The sequence below is a fragment of the Pollachius pollachius genome, assembly GCF_949987615.1.
Source record: "Pollachius pollachius genome assembly, chromosome: 1".
NCBI classification, from domain to species: domain Eukaryota; kingdom Metazoa; phylum Chordata; class Actinopteri; order Gadiformes; family Gadidae; genus Pollachius; species Pollachius pollachius.
This window is the reverse complement of record NC_136934.1, coordinates 25618272-25636599: the sequence shown is the minus strand read 5'-3', so window position 1 is coordinate 25636599 and position 18328 is coordinate 25618272. Positions and strand designations below refer to the sequence as shown.

The window sequence follows — 18328 nt, the reverse complement described above, 5'->3', positions numbered from 1 at the left end:
TCTCAGTAGGCTGGATAAACGCTGGCTTATCCTCCAAATCAAACTATTTGGAGTCTGCAGAAACATCTTTCCACCTGTTAACTCCCCCCCCCCAATGCTTCAAAACACCCAACACACACATTTAACCAATTCTCCCCTGGAATACTCAATGAGCTGTTGATGATGATATCGGATGAATGCTCTCCCGGTACTCCTTATTAGGGCACTCTCTCCCCCGGCTGGCCCCTCATCCGTTGGTCCCCGTCCAGAACCCGGGCTCCTGGCCCCTCGCCCCGGCGGTCCCCGTCCAGAACCCGAGCTCCGGCCCCTCATCTGGCGGTTCTAGTCATCCAGAGCCCAGGCTCCTGTATGTCCACTGGCCTCGGACCCCAACAACAAGGCCCTCTTCTTGATCCCCTCCAACAAAACCGGTGTGACTGAGGTGGATGGTAAATGAGCTGGGGGACGGACCTCCCTTGGTACTGATTTGAATAACAGCAGCTGGTGATCAATGCCCATTGTGCTGCAAAGAGTCATGAATCTGCTTTCCTTGCTCTGACCGCCACCCCGCCACAGCAGCAGCTGCAAATCACCAAGCAGCACCTCTTAAAGAAACAACTGGCTGATTTTCTACAATCCAAACGCTGTTAGTCTCAGAAACGGCCAAAGTGTCCTTTGGCCATTTAACAGGGAAGACCACCAGTCAATGTGTATAACGGACCAGAATGCCTACATATGTTGCTTTAAGTCGAGAAATTAAGTTTTATTTTTCCTGAGCAGAGAAATTGTGATATATCCCTCTGGGTTATTAGTAGCTAGAGGCCAACTCGCACATTGAAAGTAACAATTATGTGGTTGTTTTTTAAATCTAAATTGAGAAAGTGTTATTGAGTGACTCTACCCCGGTTTTATGGTTTATTGTTTGTTTTAACGACCCTCTGAAGCAAAATAACTTTGAGACTTAGAAAAAGATCCCACTGGAAAAGTTATGTAGAGCTACGGGTATACAAAGCTACAGGTAGAGCCACAGGTAGAGCTACCGGACAGGAACTAGAGCTACAGGACAGTGACAGTAGAGCTAAAGGACAAGTAGTAGAGCTACAGCTGGAGCTACATGTACTCCAAGGTAGAGTTATAGGTGTGCTACGGGTATGGAGCTATGGGTAGAGCTAGGGCTGGGCGATATGACGATATATATCGTGTGACGATATAAAAACGTCTATCGTTTCATATGATGCTCTATCGTTTATATCGTCTTGCCGCAAATCACACTCTTTACGGTAATATTTTTCGTCATTTGGACGACGCTTTACATTCTTCCACACGGCACATGAAGGCAACACAAACAAACATGGAGGAGAGTGAACATGACAATTCTGAACAGGAGAAGGACTCCGACGACCAGCCAAGACAAAGTGAACTTGTACCTAAAAGAGGGGCTACTTCTATCGCATGGACGTGGTTTGGGTTTGAAAAGTCGGACACGGACCAGAAAAACGTACTTTGTAAAGTATGCCGCAAACCGGTCCCCACACCAGACTCAAACACCACCAACCTATTTTACCACCTACGAAAGAATCACGACAAACAGTATGGAGAGAGTCTACGGATGAAATCCAAAAAAATACAGTCGTCGAGTGCTCAAAACAAACGCCAGACCGTGCAAGAAGCTTTTGCCCGCGGCACACCATATGACAAAGATTCCCGACGATGGAAGGAGATAACGGCTGCCATTGCAATTTACATCTGCAAAGACATGGCCACAGTTTACACGGTCGAGAAACAGGGGTTTCGTGAGTTGGTGCGAACACTCGACCCAAGGTACACAATGACAAGCCGAAAATACTTCACTCGAGTCCAGTTGCCTCATTTATATCAAGAGTGTTGGGCCAAAGTAGAGGAGGAAATCCACAAGGTATTGTACTACGCTACAACAACAGATATGTGGTCGAGCCGAACGACACATCCCTATATGAGCCTAACGATACACTTTGTTCGAGACTGGACACTCTGCAGTCGATGTTTACAGACACGCTATTTCCCAGATGACCACACGGGAGAAATTATAGCCAGAGGTCTCAGGGAAGCTCTTGAGTCGTGGGGACTGCGTAAGGATCACCTAGTCTGTGTCACCACGGATAACGCCACAAACCAACCACTATTTTAATTTAAAAATTATATTTTATTGTTACTGTATTTTATAGAGGTGCGCACTAGGGGGTGGGAAAAATCATGACTTGATTGTTTACAAAGTCAGGGGGAGTATTCTGGATTTTAAGCTTTTAAACTGGCTTTTAAATGCTCAGAAACTCAATTGACATATTTTACCATGTATGGCTGTTACTATAAAAATTCTTATTCTTGCTGAAATATATTTTTACATTGTTTTAGACACTCACCATGGCTAGATGAAGACGATGACCAAAACATTGTAAGCGTGTCCAGTCATTCAGCCGAAGTGCAAGGATGTTGTTAGTGGCGTTATCCGTGGTGACACAGACTAGGTGATCCTCACGCAGTCCCCACGACTCAAGAGCTTTTTGGTTGGTTTTAATATTTTTGAAAACCAACCAAAAAGGTGTTTTCTATTTACCTTTTTATATTTATACAATCATATTTTATATTTTGTTGCATGCATAATTTGCACAAAGTTTCTAAATAAAAGGAGAAAAATAATCATGAGTAAGTTATCTTTATTTGTAGAGTATATAATTCAAATTGTAATACGAAATAGGCCTTTCCATGTGGTGATTTTATCTAAACTATTTATTTTTCATTGAATATACAGAAAATGTGCTATATCGTGATATATATCGTTATCGGGATATGAATGACCTATATCGGGATATGGTATTTTGGTCATATCGCCCAGCCCTAGAGAGCTATAGGTGGACCTCCAGGTATGCTACATTGGAGCTATGGGTAGAGCTACAGGTGGACCTCCAGGTATGCTACAGTGGAGCTATGGGTAGAGCTATAGGTGGAGCTATCGGGAGAGCTATGGGTGGAGCTATGGGTAGAGCTATAGGTGGAGCTATGGGGAGAGCTATAGGCATGATACAGGTGCAGCTATGGGGAGAGCAGCAACAGGTACAGTTGGCACTGCAGGCAGAGCCACTGCAGGTGGCGAGTTTGGATTCAATTTGACTACGTCTGGTGAAAACAATAATCCAATTTAAGTTAGGCCTAGTATGTGTTATTAACGAGAGAGAGGGTGGGAATTCTGAGAATGCTTCAGAGGCAGGGATTTACAATCAAAACCCTAAACGTTATTAAGTTGAATCCATGGGCGCCTTTTGCGTCTTGAACAGATTTGCCTGTCCATAAAAACAAGAACTGGCTAAGCAGCAAGAGGCCAGCGACAGGGATACCCGTTTCTTTTAAATGTTTGGGATATTGCTTTGTCACATTATTTGTCTAAAACGCTATATTTATTCTCCTTGCTTCTGTTGTTGTAATTCCTCTCATCATTTTTATATTTGTCTCACTTTAGGGACTGTTAACTACATGGCACAGAGGAAGTAAGAGGAGCAATACTGCGTTGTGGTCGACTGGGATAGCCCTGCAGACCATGACCCTCTCTCAGTCTAAGTGAGACTGGAGTCTCTTTATGGGGCCTACTCTATATGCTCTATGCACTTATCTATTATGGTATATATCATCTGTCCTCTCTCGACTTCTTCATTCTCTCCATCTCTTTCTTCCTACTGCTGTCCATCATTAGGCTTGTGGGGGGGGGGGCTCATGTCCATCGTGCTGAGGAGGGGGAGAGGTGGTTGGGGAACATCCTCTATGGATGCTCATTTGCCTCTTAAAGACCTGCCAGCTGCTTCCTTTTCACATCCTGCTTAGAATAACTGAGTACCGGACGCCAACACTGTAAACACACACACACACACACATACACACACACACAAACACACACCACACACATGCACACACATGCACACACACACACACGTATTGATCTCCTGATACTGGCGGAAATATTGCAGTCAAATATGATCATTTAATTCCCAAACAAATGAGCTCATGTTAAGATTAAATAACTTATTGTAACACTTTATATTAGTGTCTGTGTTACAACAACCTGCCGCAAAAAGGTAGTCCTACTTCTAATGTGATGGAACATGCCCTGACTGTACAGCGAATGTGAGTTTGATAAGCGCTCACTTTCACCCCCAAGCCTAATCACAATGTATAGTTACAAGCTCCCCAAGTTATGACATATTCGCCCTACATGTGTTTCTTTACATGCTGCGCTTACAGTAGGCCTACTTAAATATGCTGTAACAAGAAACTGAAGAAACAAATCTTTGAAAGTCAATGTTTGAATTCATGCGTCTAGAGAGTGTGTGGAGCCACGACGATGTGCTGATGACCATTGGTTGAACAGAGGTTGGACCATCCGCGTGCCCAGGGACGTCCCTAGGAATTCTGGGCCCCCTGACAGAATTCAGTTATGGAGCCCACCCCCTTTTATAATCATTAAATATTGGGTAATACTGGGTCAAAATTGGGTAGTCATTATCATCATCAAGGATGCAGGGAATCCAGAAAAGTGCATTGAGACTCTTGCTATGGAATAACCAGTCCCTCTTTACCTTGCCATTTGGAGTCTTGGAATATTTAAGGTAATCAGGGAAAGGCTTTCCCTCTCCATCGTTGGGCATCTCCTCATCTTCCCCCACAGCAATCTTTCTGAAAATACTTGCCCTGTCATTGTAAGTCAATCTTGCTGGCCACAAACCTGGGTCAACAGAAAGCAGCTGATCTGGGTTTTTTTTTTTTTACAAGTCGAGCGGACTATTTAATATCTCCCGTATGCAGGTGTTGCCAAGCAACGTGGCAATAGCGTCTGCCCCCAATACACACTCAGGAGGAGGAATGACCTCTCACACATGATAACTTAATGAATTACTTCAAATAACCCTGCCTCGTTAAATGTGTCCTTGCACATCTCTCAGAGTGACGTTATAGCCTACTATCCACCAGACAGTGATAAAAAAAAAGAAAAGAGTCACGTTGACTACAAAAGAAACTTGTTAATTACAAGTCTCAACTGTGGGAATTAGAACGATATGGGGGCGATATAGAGCGTGCACTGCGCCACCCTTCTGAAGTCGAAAAAAATCTCCCGATTGAAATGCATTGGTTTAATATCTAATTAATGAAATATTAAAATATATATTATGTAGGCCTGTATATATATTTTTTTATTATAAAATTCTTTAGTTATAATATTATAAGTAGACATGTAGCTTTTATTCAATTACCGTAATAACAAGATGATGCTTAAGCGTGCACTGCGCAGCCCGACTCCCCTTCTGAAGTCGAAAAAAATCTCCCGATTGAAATGCATTGGTTTAATATTGAATTAATTGAATATTAAAATATATACTATATATATATATATAAATATGCAATTATTTAGTTAGCCTATAATATTAAGACCATGTAGCTTTTATTCAATTATCGTTATAACAAGATCTGTAGCCTAACTGACCGTTGAAAATCCACTTCCACCAATGTGTAAGTGTGGTTCAGGTACACCGACAATATTAAAATATTCATAATATAAAAACGATGTAAAAAATAAGGTTATGGGCCGAATTAAAATTAAAGCCTCTGGTTAAAATTCAGCCTCTGCTGGCCCACAACTAGATCATCTCATTTCCTCGTTACACACTTTAATTTAATTATTTTTAATTATTATGACCATGGAGCCTTTATTTTCTTGCCGTTATCATTACATCCTTTCTCGTAATATCGATATGAATTCTCAAAACACAGTGGAAAAGAGAGAGAGGGAGCCATAGAGAGGGACACTGATGCACTGCGGATCCAAGTAACTGATGGGTTTAAGAGGGCCTCTCCTATATAATGAATATATATATATATATATATATATATATATTTTGAGAAACGCTCCAATCCAAAATGCATGGGTTTACATTTCGTTGTGTGCAGTACGAATAATGTCGGACAGTCGTGCTCTGAGACAGGATTCAATAGATTACTTTCCGTGAGTGTGAAAACTAAAGGTTTTTGAGGAGGTTTGCTGTAAAAAACGGGAAGATCAGAGCATCCCTAATACACTACATTTACCCTTTGATGCATTTGTTATTTTTTGACACATACATAAGTAGAGTGTGCACTGTACTATCTGCGCACACCCCTTCTGTGGTCGAAGAAAATATCCCAATTGAAAGGCAATGGGTTAAATTTTGTTCTGTCTAGCACAAAATAAGTCAGACAATCTGTTCTGGGGCACGATTCAATACATTACTTTTCGTGGACATTTCATGATGCATTTATTGTTTTGACACAAACGTAAGTAGAGGGTGCATTGTACTATCGCACACCCCTTCTGAAGCCTTTCTCTCTCTCTCTTTCTCTCTCGTTTCGTTCTGTGGAGCACGATAATTGTCTGAGATGTTCGTTTCAGTTTTTGAGGTCTGCATAAAAAATCGGAAATATTGACATATATAACTAGAGGGTGCACTTTACTAACGCTCCCATTCAAAATGCATTGGTTTACATTTGGTTCTGTGTAGCATGGAAAAATTGGAGGAGCACGGTTATTTTTATTTATTTATTCATTTTCAGTTTACGAGGTCTGCTTCAAAAATGCAAAAATGGAAATATTGACATATATATAACTAGAGGGTGCACTGTACTACCTGCGTACTCTCTCTCGTTTGAAAGACGCTCCCATTCAAAATGCATTGGTTTACATTTCGTTCTGTGTAGCATGGAAAAATTGGAGAAAAGCTCCCATTCAGAATGCATTGGTTTACATTTCGTTCTGTGTAGCATGGAAAAATTGGACAAACGCTCCCATTCAGAATGCATTGGTTTACATTTCGTTCTTTGGAGCACGGTTATTTTTATTTATTTATTTATTTTCAGTTTTTAAGGAGGTCTGCTTCAAAAATGCAAAAATGGATGGCAAACATTTTGAAGTCCACTGCGGGCGGTTTCCCAGCTCAGTCCGGGTCTAGGCTCCAGGGGTTAGGGTCCGTGCCCTGGGTCAGGGGTTAGGGTCCATGCCCTGGGTCCTTAATGTACCGACAGTGATATATTGTTTCAGCTTCTTCTGACAAATGTACTTATTTTCAATACAAACTGCTAGATGCTCTCTAAATGTCTAAATTAATGTAAGGGTTTAGGAAACTCTATTGGCTCCCGGGGTTTGTCCCCCCCCCTGCTGGTGGGCCCGGGAACTTCGGTGGGTGGGGGCCAGCCGGGCCAGCAGCAGGTCCACGCTGCGCTGCAGCACGGCCGCCACCAGCAGCTCCTCGGAGCGGGAGAAGCAGCCCAGCACGTGGCGCTCCACCAACGTCTTCCCCTCCGGCCTCCCGATGCCCACCCTCAGCCGCAGCATCACCTGGATCCAGTTCAGACATGTTTTAATCCAGTTTAAAAAACAAGTAGGATTTTGGTGGCTTACCTGATCCATTGTAACAATACAGTTATAAACAGGTCTGTCTCTTTAGCTGCCAATGCTAGTGTACAACAGAAATATTAGCAGTACAAAATAAATGATGTAGGTGATGAGCTGACTGTATATATAATTGATTATTCTATATTAATGTATGATATATAGTTATACTTCATATATGATGTCATAAATAGTTATAATATGAAGTCTTACGTCGCTCTGCAGCATGTCCACGCAGGAACGCACACCGTTGTGACCTCTGGAAAGAGGACTGCGGTCAGAGGTCATTCAAACATTAGACTTTACATTCAACCTGACCCCAACTCAATACATAACTCACAATAACCCAACACTTAACCTAACCCCAACTAAATACATACCTCATTATAACCTAACCCCAACTCAATACCTACCTCACAATAACCCAACCCTTAACCTGACCTAACCCTATCCCAGTCCCAACACAAACCACCTCAAGTGGCGTCTGAGAAGGGTTTGGTCTCTGGATCATTGCTGTGGTCTCCACAATGCCAATTGGTAAGCTAGCAGTCCTTTCAGCAGCATTTGTATTTTGTATCAGAAGTCGTAGTAGCATTGCCACTTTTGTAGTAGTGCTTGTAGAACTAGTTTATTAATATAGTAGTAGTAGTTAAATGAAAATATACATTTGATGTGCCCACACAAAATCAGCTGCTGTCAGAAGTGTTATCATCTAAACTCAATGTGTTATAACTATACGGATGACACTCAAATTTACCTTGCTCTTTCTCCTAATGATTATGCACCCTTTGATTCTCTCCATCAGTGTCTCGAACATGTTAACACTTGGATGTCACAAAATTTTCTTCAGTTGAACACAGACAAAACTGAGGTCATTATATTTGGGAACAAAGAGCAAAGATCAAGGGTTGCTACTCTACTTGGCACAAATGTACTTAAGGCAACGGATGCTGTAAGAAATCTTGGCATCATCATTGACAGTGATTTGAGCTTCAATTATCATGTGAAATCAGTCATTAAATCAGCATTTTTTCACCTGAAGAACATTGCAAAATTGAAGAACCTTATGTCAGAGAGCGACCTAGAAAAACGTATTCACGCTTTTATTTCAAGCAGGATAGACTACGCCGGTAATGCCATTTTAACTGGGATTCCCAAAAAAACTATAAAGCAACTACAAACTATACAAAATCCTGCTGCTAGGGTACTAACTAGGACTAAAAGGAGTGAGCACACACTGGAAAAAGTGTTTCATTGAACTAATACAATTTTTTAGGGTAATGGTTCAAATCTATATTGCATAACTTGCGCCAATGACAAATATATAGCTTACCTCAAACAATATTTCCTATGTTCACAGAAACAAAATAATACAACTTGGCTCTAAGTATAATTTTATTCTTTGAATGAAGGTAATACATTTAAATTGTATTATCCTAAACAAAAAAATATTGATTCACGCCAACAATTGCTTCTCATTTAAGAAATATCTATCAGAAATAATTTGTTTTATCCAATCAAAGATAAAAATGTAATCAAACAATTTTTTCTCAATTAAGTCATAAAATGCATGCGATAACATTTGTTTTATCCAATTTAAAAGCTAAAAATCGAATCAAACAATTGTTTTTCATTTAAGAAACAATATGCATTAGAAATTATTAATTTTATCCAATATAAAAAACTATTAAATTAAAAAATATTTCTCATTAAAATAAAATTGTAATAAATTTAAATTGTGAGTTTTAAAAATCGAAATAATTAATTTAGTAACAAAGAAAATTCTGATTTAAGGTTCATTACTTAATATATAATCCAACCCCCCCCCACCCCCCCAACATATGGACTACATCAATAATTATCATTATATCAATATTTATTAGCATCCTTTACATTATTTCCACACATCCATTCATCAAGGTCAGATTTTTAACTTAAACTGTAACTTAGAGCTGGCATTCCAACATAATATGGATAAATAGTATATTATTACAACAAATATATATATACACATTGCAGTGCAGTGTTCAATCTGTTTCCACAGTAATTGCTCAAACAATTTGCATGTTTTCTTACATGCTTTAAAGCTGTAGTTTCTACTACTGAAATACTGAACTCAGTACTTAATAATTCCAAAAGAGGCAGCCACTCAAATGTGATATAACTTACTTGGTCAACTGGGATGTGTCAACTTAAACTCCAACTTAGAGCTGGCATTCCAACATAATATGGATATTATCACAAAATATTATATTCATATTACAAAAACCAAAAAATATATACACATGCCAGGGCAGTGTTCAATTTGTTTCCACAGTAATTTCTTAAACAATTTGCATGTTTTCTTATGCTTTACAATTTCTACTACTGAAATACTGAACTCAGTACTTAATAATTCCAAAACAGGCAGCCACTCAAACGTGATATAACTTACTAGGTCAACTGGGATGTTTGTGTAAATCTTGACTTTGTTGGTCATGCCTTTCGGGTCCAGCTCCATGAGGACTTTCTGGATTTATTCAAATATCAGTTTCAAAGTTTTGGGATATTCCAGATTGAGAGCATAAAGGATGCCCATGAGAACGGCAACAGCATTTGCACAGAAGGCAACTCACTCTGAACCTGTTGTCCCTCAAGTATGATGCCAATGTCTTGAGGTAAGGCTTGTGCATCTCTGATGACAAAGACTGCCATGGTTCTCCAACACCTGGATAATAATTTAGAATTACAATAAAAAAATCTGAAATTGATTCAGCCTGGGTTTACCTCTACAGTTTTGCACATTTACCAGCACATGGTACTCTGATTAAAGTGGCAAGGAAATGCATGTTTACATGAATAAAGATACAATTGCTAATTAAGCTCTACTGTTAAGTCATATCTTGGAAGTCCAGGTGGAACGAAGAAGTCATCTAGTTATCTCAGTTATCTTGACCTCTTCCATAGCCATCCAACTAATTTTTTTACTCAGATAAATTAAGTTAAATAAATAATTCTGGTGTGCGCAGAAATAAGGTCCATTTTGCTATGAATGTTGTTTCCACTACTTTTGATTCTTGGGGTCTCTACATATGAAAAGGAATCCGATATGCTGCATAAGAGGGAGAGAACTGAGGGAATAAGAGGGACAGAAAAAAAGATTCTTAACAAACATCAGCATTTGAAATGCACAAATCAATAGCAAAATACATTTGTATATAAGATAATATTGATTAAATTTCATATCACATTCGTCCAATTAACATCACATTATAAATAGCTTTGTGCATCATTGTTTTTATTATTAGGAGATGCTCAGATCAGAGCAGACCCATCTCACCAATTTCACCCCATAATGTTACTCTACGTTTCTGACTAATGGCAGTTGATTTACATTACACTCACATTGAAGACAGTTCATTTTTTTTTTTAAATAATTGTTGTGGCAAGCTGCGAAGGAATTACAGACTGTATGTAAATTGTCCGCTATTAGACATGTGGTCTCCCAGTGCCAATATTACTTCAGGCAAGAACGTAACTTTTCATCTCAGCCTACTGTGTAGACACAAAAAACGTCTACATTTAAACGGTAAAGAAACAGGACAATTACAGGTATTTTGAACATTGAACCCCCTTTCTGCCCCCCCACTGAAGCCGTCCGTTTCAATGGGATTTACAAAATGGTATTGTAGTCTTTTCGCTCGGTTCTAGCCCTACTGTTGATACGGAGAACCGAGCGAAAAGACTAACCTACACTTCTGTTACAAAATGCTGATTTACAAAATGCCAAATAAAACACAACAGAAACTGTATTTTGCCATGATACTTGATAAGGAACATCAAAGAACACCACTAACCACTTGATGAGTTTCACATTTCTGAAAACAAACGTTTAGGGGTGTTTTTTCTATGCCCATAGCCAGCCATTGTGAAGCAGGCAGGACCAATATTCGAAATTTTGGTGTTAACCACTCTATTTCATCCTAAACAAACGAGAAAGGGGGCTCAATGTTCAAAATACCGGAATTGTCCTTTAATAACCCATGTAAAATAAGCCATGTGTCAAATGTATTAACTTATGCAGTCATTTTTGGAACAGGTTAGACATTTAGGCCCATTAACTCCGACCTCACGTGGTACCTAGTGCAAACTTAGCTAGCAAACACCTAGTGTAATGTTTCAAACTACACTTATCTACAAGAGAAAGTCAGTATAGAGACAACATATTGTATACAATTAACAGGTTACTAAACACAGCAGCATTATTGTTGATTTAACTTACTAGAATGTATCCGTTATAGAACTTGATTCCCTCAAGTTATCCACAGTCTTGATGGCTGAAATCCGGTTTGGTCCAGTAGTCAAGCGTCGTTGTGTTTAATGCGCATGCGCATGCTTGTACGTAACCTTGAAATTGTACATTTGTCCAAACAAATATTTCTTAATTGAGCTCCTAATCAAATATATTTATATTTAACAGTATTTTAGAAAGAAAACAAATAACGTTTATTTGGATTGATTGACTAATTATTAATCAGTTGAATACACACCCTTACAATTTTACATTTGGCAAAATGGATATTTCTTAATTGAGCTCCTAATTAAAAATATCTATATTTAACAGTATTTTGAAATAAAAAAAAGTTATTTAAAAAATAAAACAAAAAATGTTTATTTGAATTGAATTACAAAATAATAATCAGATGAAGTACAGCTTTAAAATCTTTTTCCAGTGCATCACCCCTATCCTAAGGTCCTTAAACTGGCTTCCTGTTATTTACAGAATTGATTTTAAAGATCTACTTCTTGTTTTTAAAGCACTAAATGGCATTGGACCAAACTATACACACATGACATGTTCATACAGCACAGATCACTGAGGTCTGAAAACAAAAATCTTTTGGTTCAAACTACTGCCAAAACAAAATGTGTTGAGTCAGCCTTTAGCGTTTATGCAGCTAAACGCTAAAGGCCCCCCCCCCCCCACAGTCTCCAAACCACTAAATGGTTTAATGGTCTTCGTTAATCCTGTCCTGGCATTCTGACCTTTGCATATGATCATTTATCAGAACATAACCCCTATCCGTAAACATAACCCTATCTCTACTAACCCTAACCTACCTCAACTAACACTAGCTCTAATAACCCTAAACATAACCAAAACATTGGTATTATATATATATATATATATATATATATATATATATATATATATATATATATATATATATATATATATATATATATATATATATATTAGTCTACTATCCAGTCTATCTACTAATCTACCAGTCAAATATAAGATAACCCTACTCACCTGGCGCTGCCTCCATCTTTGAAGGCCGTCTTTCCCAGTGCTTTGTCTAGTTCGTCGTGGACCAGCACGATGTCTTCTGCCCGCACGCCGTATTTCACCGCTGAACACGGCAGGAGACAACGCACAAAATGGTACGGTTAACACACAACATGCTACGGACAACACACTAACATGTTGGGGTCCTGAGTGGAGTCACCAACCTGCCCTGGCCACCGACACCCCATTGATGTTCATCAGTAGTTTGGGTCGGAGGAGAATTACTGGCGTGTCCTGGATTGTTGCGACGATGACCTCACCAGACACTTGCTTGTCACCATGCCAACAGTGGGCGAGTTCCAGGCGGGCAGCGAGTGCACCAAGCACTGCCATGCCCATGCTGTGCCGGGTCGCATCCATCCCCGGGTTCCCCAAACCCACCACCTGCCATCACACACATATCAACCAGTTATACACAGGTCCTCACTGACCAACCACACAGAGAGCAACCAGTTATACACAGGCCTCCATCTACCAACCACACAGAGAGCAACCAGTTATACACAGGCCTCCATCTACCAAACACACAGAGAGCAACCAGTTATACACAGGCTTCCATATACCAACCACACACAGCAACCAGTTATACAATGGCCTTCATCTACCAACCATACAGAGCAACCACTTATACACATGCCTCCATCTACCAACCACACCGAGAGCAACCAGTTATACACTGGTCTTCACAGAGCAAACCAATATGGCAAACAGTTATTAAATCACCTACCAACCATTACATAGCAACTATAGCAACTAGTTATACCATGAATTAGCAACCAAACATAGCAACCAGATCCCAGTGCAACAAGACCCTGTTTTCAATCAACTAGCAACCACTTACACCATTAACCTAGCAATCAGATCACGTTTTGAACCACAAAGCAAAAACTTAAGACCATCAACTATTTGTTTGGTTCATGTGACGTCACTGTAGCTTTGCGCCGCCATCTTGACGACCAATCCCACCCACTGACCCACTGGTTGCAGTGGTAACTCAGCAACCAACAACAACACCTACGACCACAATCAAACAACAGTCATGCCTGCAATTTGTTGTGCAGTGGGCTGTAACAACAGCCGTACGAGGAACCCCGGCTTGATTTTTTATTCTTTACCATCCGAAAAAACGAGAAGAGATAAGTGGTTAGCTGCAATCAGACGAGATCATTGGGCACCCACATCTCACAGCTTGCTGTGCTCAGATCACTTTGTGTCAGGTAAGATTTCGCCTCAACTTAGTAGCAGCTAGAGGTGGCTCGGTCACGAACGAATCAGTTCGAATGAACAAATCTTTAAGATGAACGAACCGAACTGGTCTCTTGTTCGTTCTCAGACTCGACTGATCCCAGACCCACTAGTCGCTGACTCACTGACAGTTCGTTCACTCACTGTGTGAGTGTTAACTGAGAGACGTCATGACTCACGAGAGCCAGCCAATCATTCATATGCTCTTCTAGGACTGAGTCTAGGACGCTCTCGTTGAATTTTAGCCAATGAGAGACAGAAATCAACCGATTTCTTGGGAAGAAAAAACAAATTGACTTAGTGAGCGAGTGTACGATAATACGATTAAATATCAGTGAAATGGTAAATGCATGTTGTATTTGTATTTTCTGTGTCATGCCAGATTAATAAAATATTTGAATGTCTCGTCAATCCGTCTGGTTCTTTCATGGTTCTTTCTGCCGCACGCGACCCGTACACACATTCCAGGGCTTGTCGTATCCTTTTGATAACATGCTCTCTCTTAGGTCCTGATATATAGTGGAATTGCGTTGTGGTTTTCCATGTAAAATAGCTGTAATGATTTTTTCTTTGATGAAAACAAGGAAAAGTTTTACCTCTTCATCAGTCCACACGTAGGCTATCTATTATTCACATTGGCCATCTGTTGCATGGACGAATTTAAAGGATACATTGTACATATTTATAATTCGAAATTCGTCCTAGCCTTTATACCACAGATACTCCAGGGCCTAGAGCAGATAACCACGTAGTCTGATTACAGTTTAATTCATTTTTCACAACCTACCAGCTCTCGTTGTGAAGACTAGTCACCGCGCCATTCGTTTCAATGGGAATCGCGACGGTCTATACTTTCAACATAAAGTGTACATATTTGTAATTTGAAATTCGGCCCAGCCTTTATACCACATATACTCTAGGGTCTATAGTATATAACCGCGCTGTCTGATTACAGTTTAATTCATTTTTCACAACCTACCAGCTCTCGTTTTGAAGACTAGTCACCGCGCCATTCGTTTCAATGGGAATCGCAACAGTCTTTACTTTCAACATAAAGTGTACATATTTGTAATTTGAAATTCGTAGCAGCCTTTATACCACAGATACTATAGGGTCTATAGCATATAACTGCATTTTCTGATTACAGTTTTAATGCATTTTTCACAATTTACCAGCTCTCGTTTTGAAGGCAGTGTTAATTTTGGCAGGCATTTTAGATTTAGTCTTGGGCTGCACAGGGTTCTGTTTATGAGAGCCTAAAACACCCGGGACCCCCACCATCATTGCTAAATAAAGTCTATTATCTTGCTGATATGTTAAACATCCAATAATCAACTACACTCCCCATTACGGTGCATCAAATTTGAATGGGAAATTTTAATTTCAAAATATCAATTTGGCTGGCATTGCATTTTGTTTCAATTAACATAAAAATGACTTTTGCAAAGTTTTGAGGAATTCTATTGAGATTTAGGGGTTCCACCTAACACATGAACTTTGGCAAAATTTCGACAAATGTGCAATTTTTTGTCTAATTGCCAAAAGGTTGACCTGGAAATGTTGAGTACAGTGAAATTTTATACAGTAACATGTTCTATAGGGTTATCAAAGTAAAAGTTGTTTGTTTGCCCTTTGGGTAACTTGGGCATTTCTCAGAATTCAACTTTCAAGATTCTTCATTCATTTGTTCTATAGACAAAATTAATGGAGGTCAATGGGACATGTTCACGTGGCCTTACCCTGAATTTTGTGCAGCAGTGATGGATGTTGGACACACATATAAAGTTTAATTGACTTTATTGTTAAACACAAGGGGCGATACTGACACACTTAAAAGAACAAACCCTCTCTAGTGGCTAACTCACTGGCAACTAACAGGGCCTAATGGTAAGAGCTGACACTAACTAAACTTCAAACTTAATTGCTCAGTCTGTGCCAGAGTCTGCTCCACTGAGCAACATCACCAGGGAGAAAGAGAGAGGAAATGGAACCTGAACCTAGCCAGTGCGTCTCCCCCCAGATATGTCTCCCCACCCGCCACCCAAGAGTAACGATCCTATTCAGGGATTAGCTTGCGTTTGCAGCGACGAAGGTTTGGCTGTTGGTTGCGGTCATGTTCAACTGCCTGCAGCACATTCTGCAGGTGCTGCTCCTTCCTTGCCACTGCGACGAAGTCGGATGTGAGCTTGACGCCACGCTCGGCACAGTCATTGACCACGTTCATTGCCCTCACTTTTTTTGAATGCAGCATTGGTCGCCCATTCCTTCACATCAAGATACATGAATTCTTGATCAATGTGCAGCTGGTGCATCCCAAACCAGCAATCCTTATTGACAAGGTCAGCCAAGCTGGTGGTTGGCAAGAGGGTGGGGAACTTTGGCTTGCCAAAGCCAGTGCCAAAGCGCTGCTAAGGGATGTGCATGGGGAGATCAGCGGGCTTGTGCTCCAAGATCGCTCTAGCAAGTGCACGCTTGTCATCATTAGGCACCTTGCTGCTGAAGAGAGCCAGGGGTAGCATCTCACCTGTCAGGTACCAGCGATGCCTCTCCAGCGCCTTGATCGCTGATGCTGCAATGCCCTCATCTACAGCCTTGTATGCCTGCAGGTGGTGGTAGAGTGTCAGGTCATTCCAGGCAGCATCTACAGCTTTCTCGCAGGTCAACCACCACTTTGCATAGATGTGTGTAATGAAAATGGCAAATGCCCGAATCTTCGGCACCTGCTGCTGTGTGGTGATTGTGCCCTGGGGAAGCAACGCGATGTGCTGCTCCATTAAAGCCAGCTTGAGAGTATAGAGCAGCTTGGCCATCCATCGTGCCTTGTTGAGCGCTCCCGGTCGTTGGAAGGTCACTGCAGTCTGCTCTTCACCATCTGCATCCAGAATCACAAGACACAGCTGCACAAACTCATGGTAGTCACCTCGCTTGTGGTCTGTGACTTTTTTTGTGCACCTGACAAGTTCAGCACGTAAATTGCCCAGGATTGATTGCTCAGTGTTGCCAGGAATGTAGCGGGACCATTGGCTGCTGGATTCTTGTGGTAACAGGTTCCATTTCTCTCTCAGATGTGTGAACAAGGTAACCTCTGGCGAGCGTGATGTCTCCACCTTCAGGTCTGTGAAAACCTGATTCAGGAGGACCTCACCAATGTGGTGCCGTGAGATGGCCGGTGTTTGACGAAGTGGTGTCAAATGCCATGTTGACAACCTGGTCAGCGCAGCACCAGTCCTGCAGCAACTTGCATGTCAACCGGGCAATGATCACTCCACATGCCTCATTAGTCTGCTTCTTATACGCCGGGACACCAAGCAGTTTCAGCCGGTCTGCATCTCCAACGACCACTGTAAGATGCTCCTCCAACTGGCGCACATTGCTGAGCATCGGTGTTAACTTGCTGTCCCAGTGTAGGGTGCACAATGGAGGTGGTGTCCACTGCTTGTGCTGTTCCTCACTGATTGTCTCCAGCACTTTGCGTCTTGCTCGGTCAGCTGTTGCGTAGGATGCAGAGAGATGTGTACATTCACCGCCTGACTCTGCAACAAGGCCACGCGTGAAGGCAGCCTGTTGCATTGGTGACATCTTCAACCTTGTAGCCAGTGACACGACACTTGGTCGGCTAAGGATGTCATGTGGAATGAAGACGTTTGTTCCACTCTTATGCTTGTGGGATGGTTCGCCCTCAGATGGTGGATAGACTGTTAGTATCCTCCTCTGACTCCTCATCACTCTCCGACTCCAAGATGGACATTGCCGTCATCTCCTCCAGCTCCTTTTCACAGCGGGACTGCCTGGCTGCTGCGGCAGCTTGACGCTCCTCTCGCCGCTTCACCTTGAGCTGCAGCTTTTTATCCAATACACCAAATGTGGCCACTCTGTCAATCTTCATGCTGGCCAAGAAAGCTAGGTCTTCTTGGTTATCAATTAGCTTTTCAATATTTGGAGGCCACAGCGGAAATGTGGCATCAAGTCTGCACTCCATTTTCTCCAATTGTTTCGCTGTATTCTCATTGGAGCGCTTGGCATGGAGATTTTCCGCAGCTTGTTGTTAGCATTGACTAAGTCTACCATCTTGTGGCACGCACGCTTATCGCTCACCATTGGGATGTTGGCTTTCTTGTAAAATGGCCGCACCTGCTCCAGGACAACCTTGGCTGCCTCGAACTGCGACAACGCTCCATTTGCACCAGGTTTCTTGGCAAGCATGCAGCGTAAGATCTGACGACCAGTTGGCAGTTTGGCACCGGTGATGATGCCATCCCCACTGGTGATGCTGGGGCCCAGACCAAAGACCAGGCTGCGACCGCTAGTCTGGCAGGGACCAGTTGGTG

At 41.3% G+C, this 18328-nt stretch overlaps 1 protein-coding gene across 1 annotated transcript in view; it reads right to left on the bottom strand.

Annotated features, from left to right (window-relative positions):
- Window positions 1-6701: 6701 nt before the first annotated feature.
- ptrh1 (peptidyl-tRNA hydrolase 1 homolog) overlaps window positions 6702-18328 on the bottom strand; it is a 30562-nt gene continuing 18935 nt past the window's right edge. The window contains exons 2-5 of the mRNA XM_079741341.1: window positions 12920-13139; window positions 12720-12819; window positions 7637-7682; window positions 6702-7369 (exon numbers count right to left, since the gene is read on the bottom strand). Of these exons, the coding sequence (XP_079597467.1) occupies window positions 7148-7369; window positions 7637-7682; window positions 12720-12819; window positions 12920-13139 (588 nt within the window). The 3' untranslated portion in view covers window positions 6702-7147. The remainder of the gene's footprint in view (window positions 7370-7636; window positions 7683-12719; window positions 12820-12919; window positions 13140-18328) is intronic.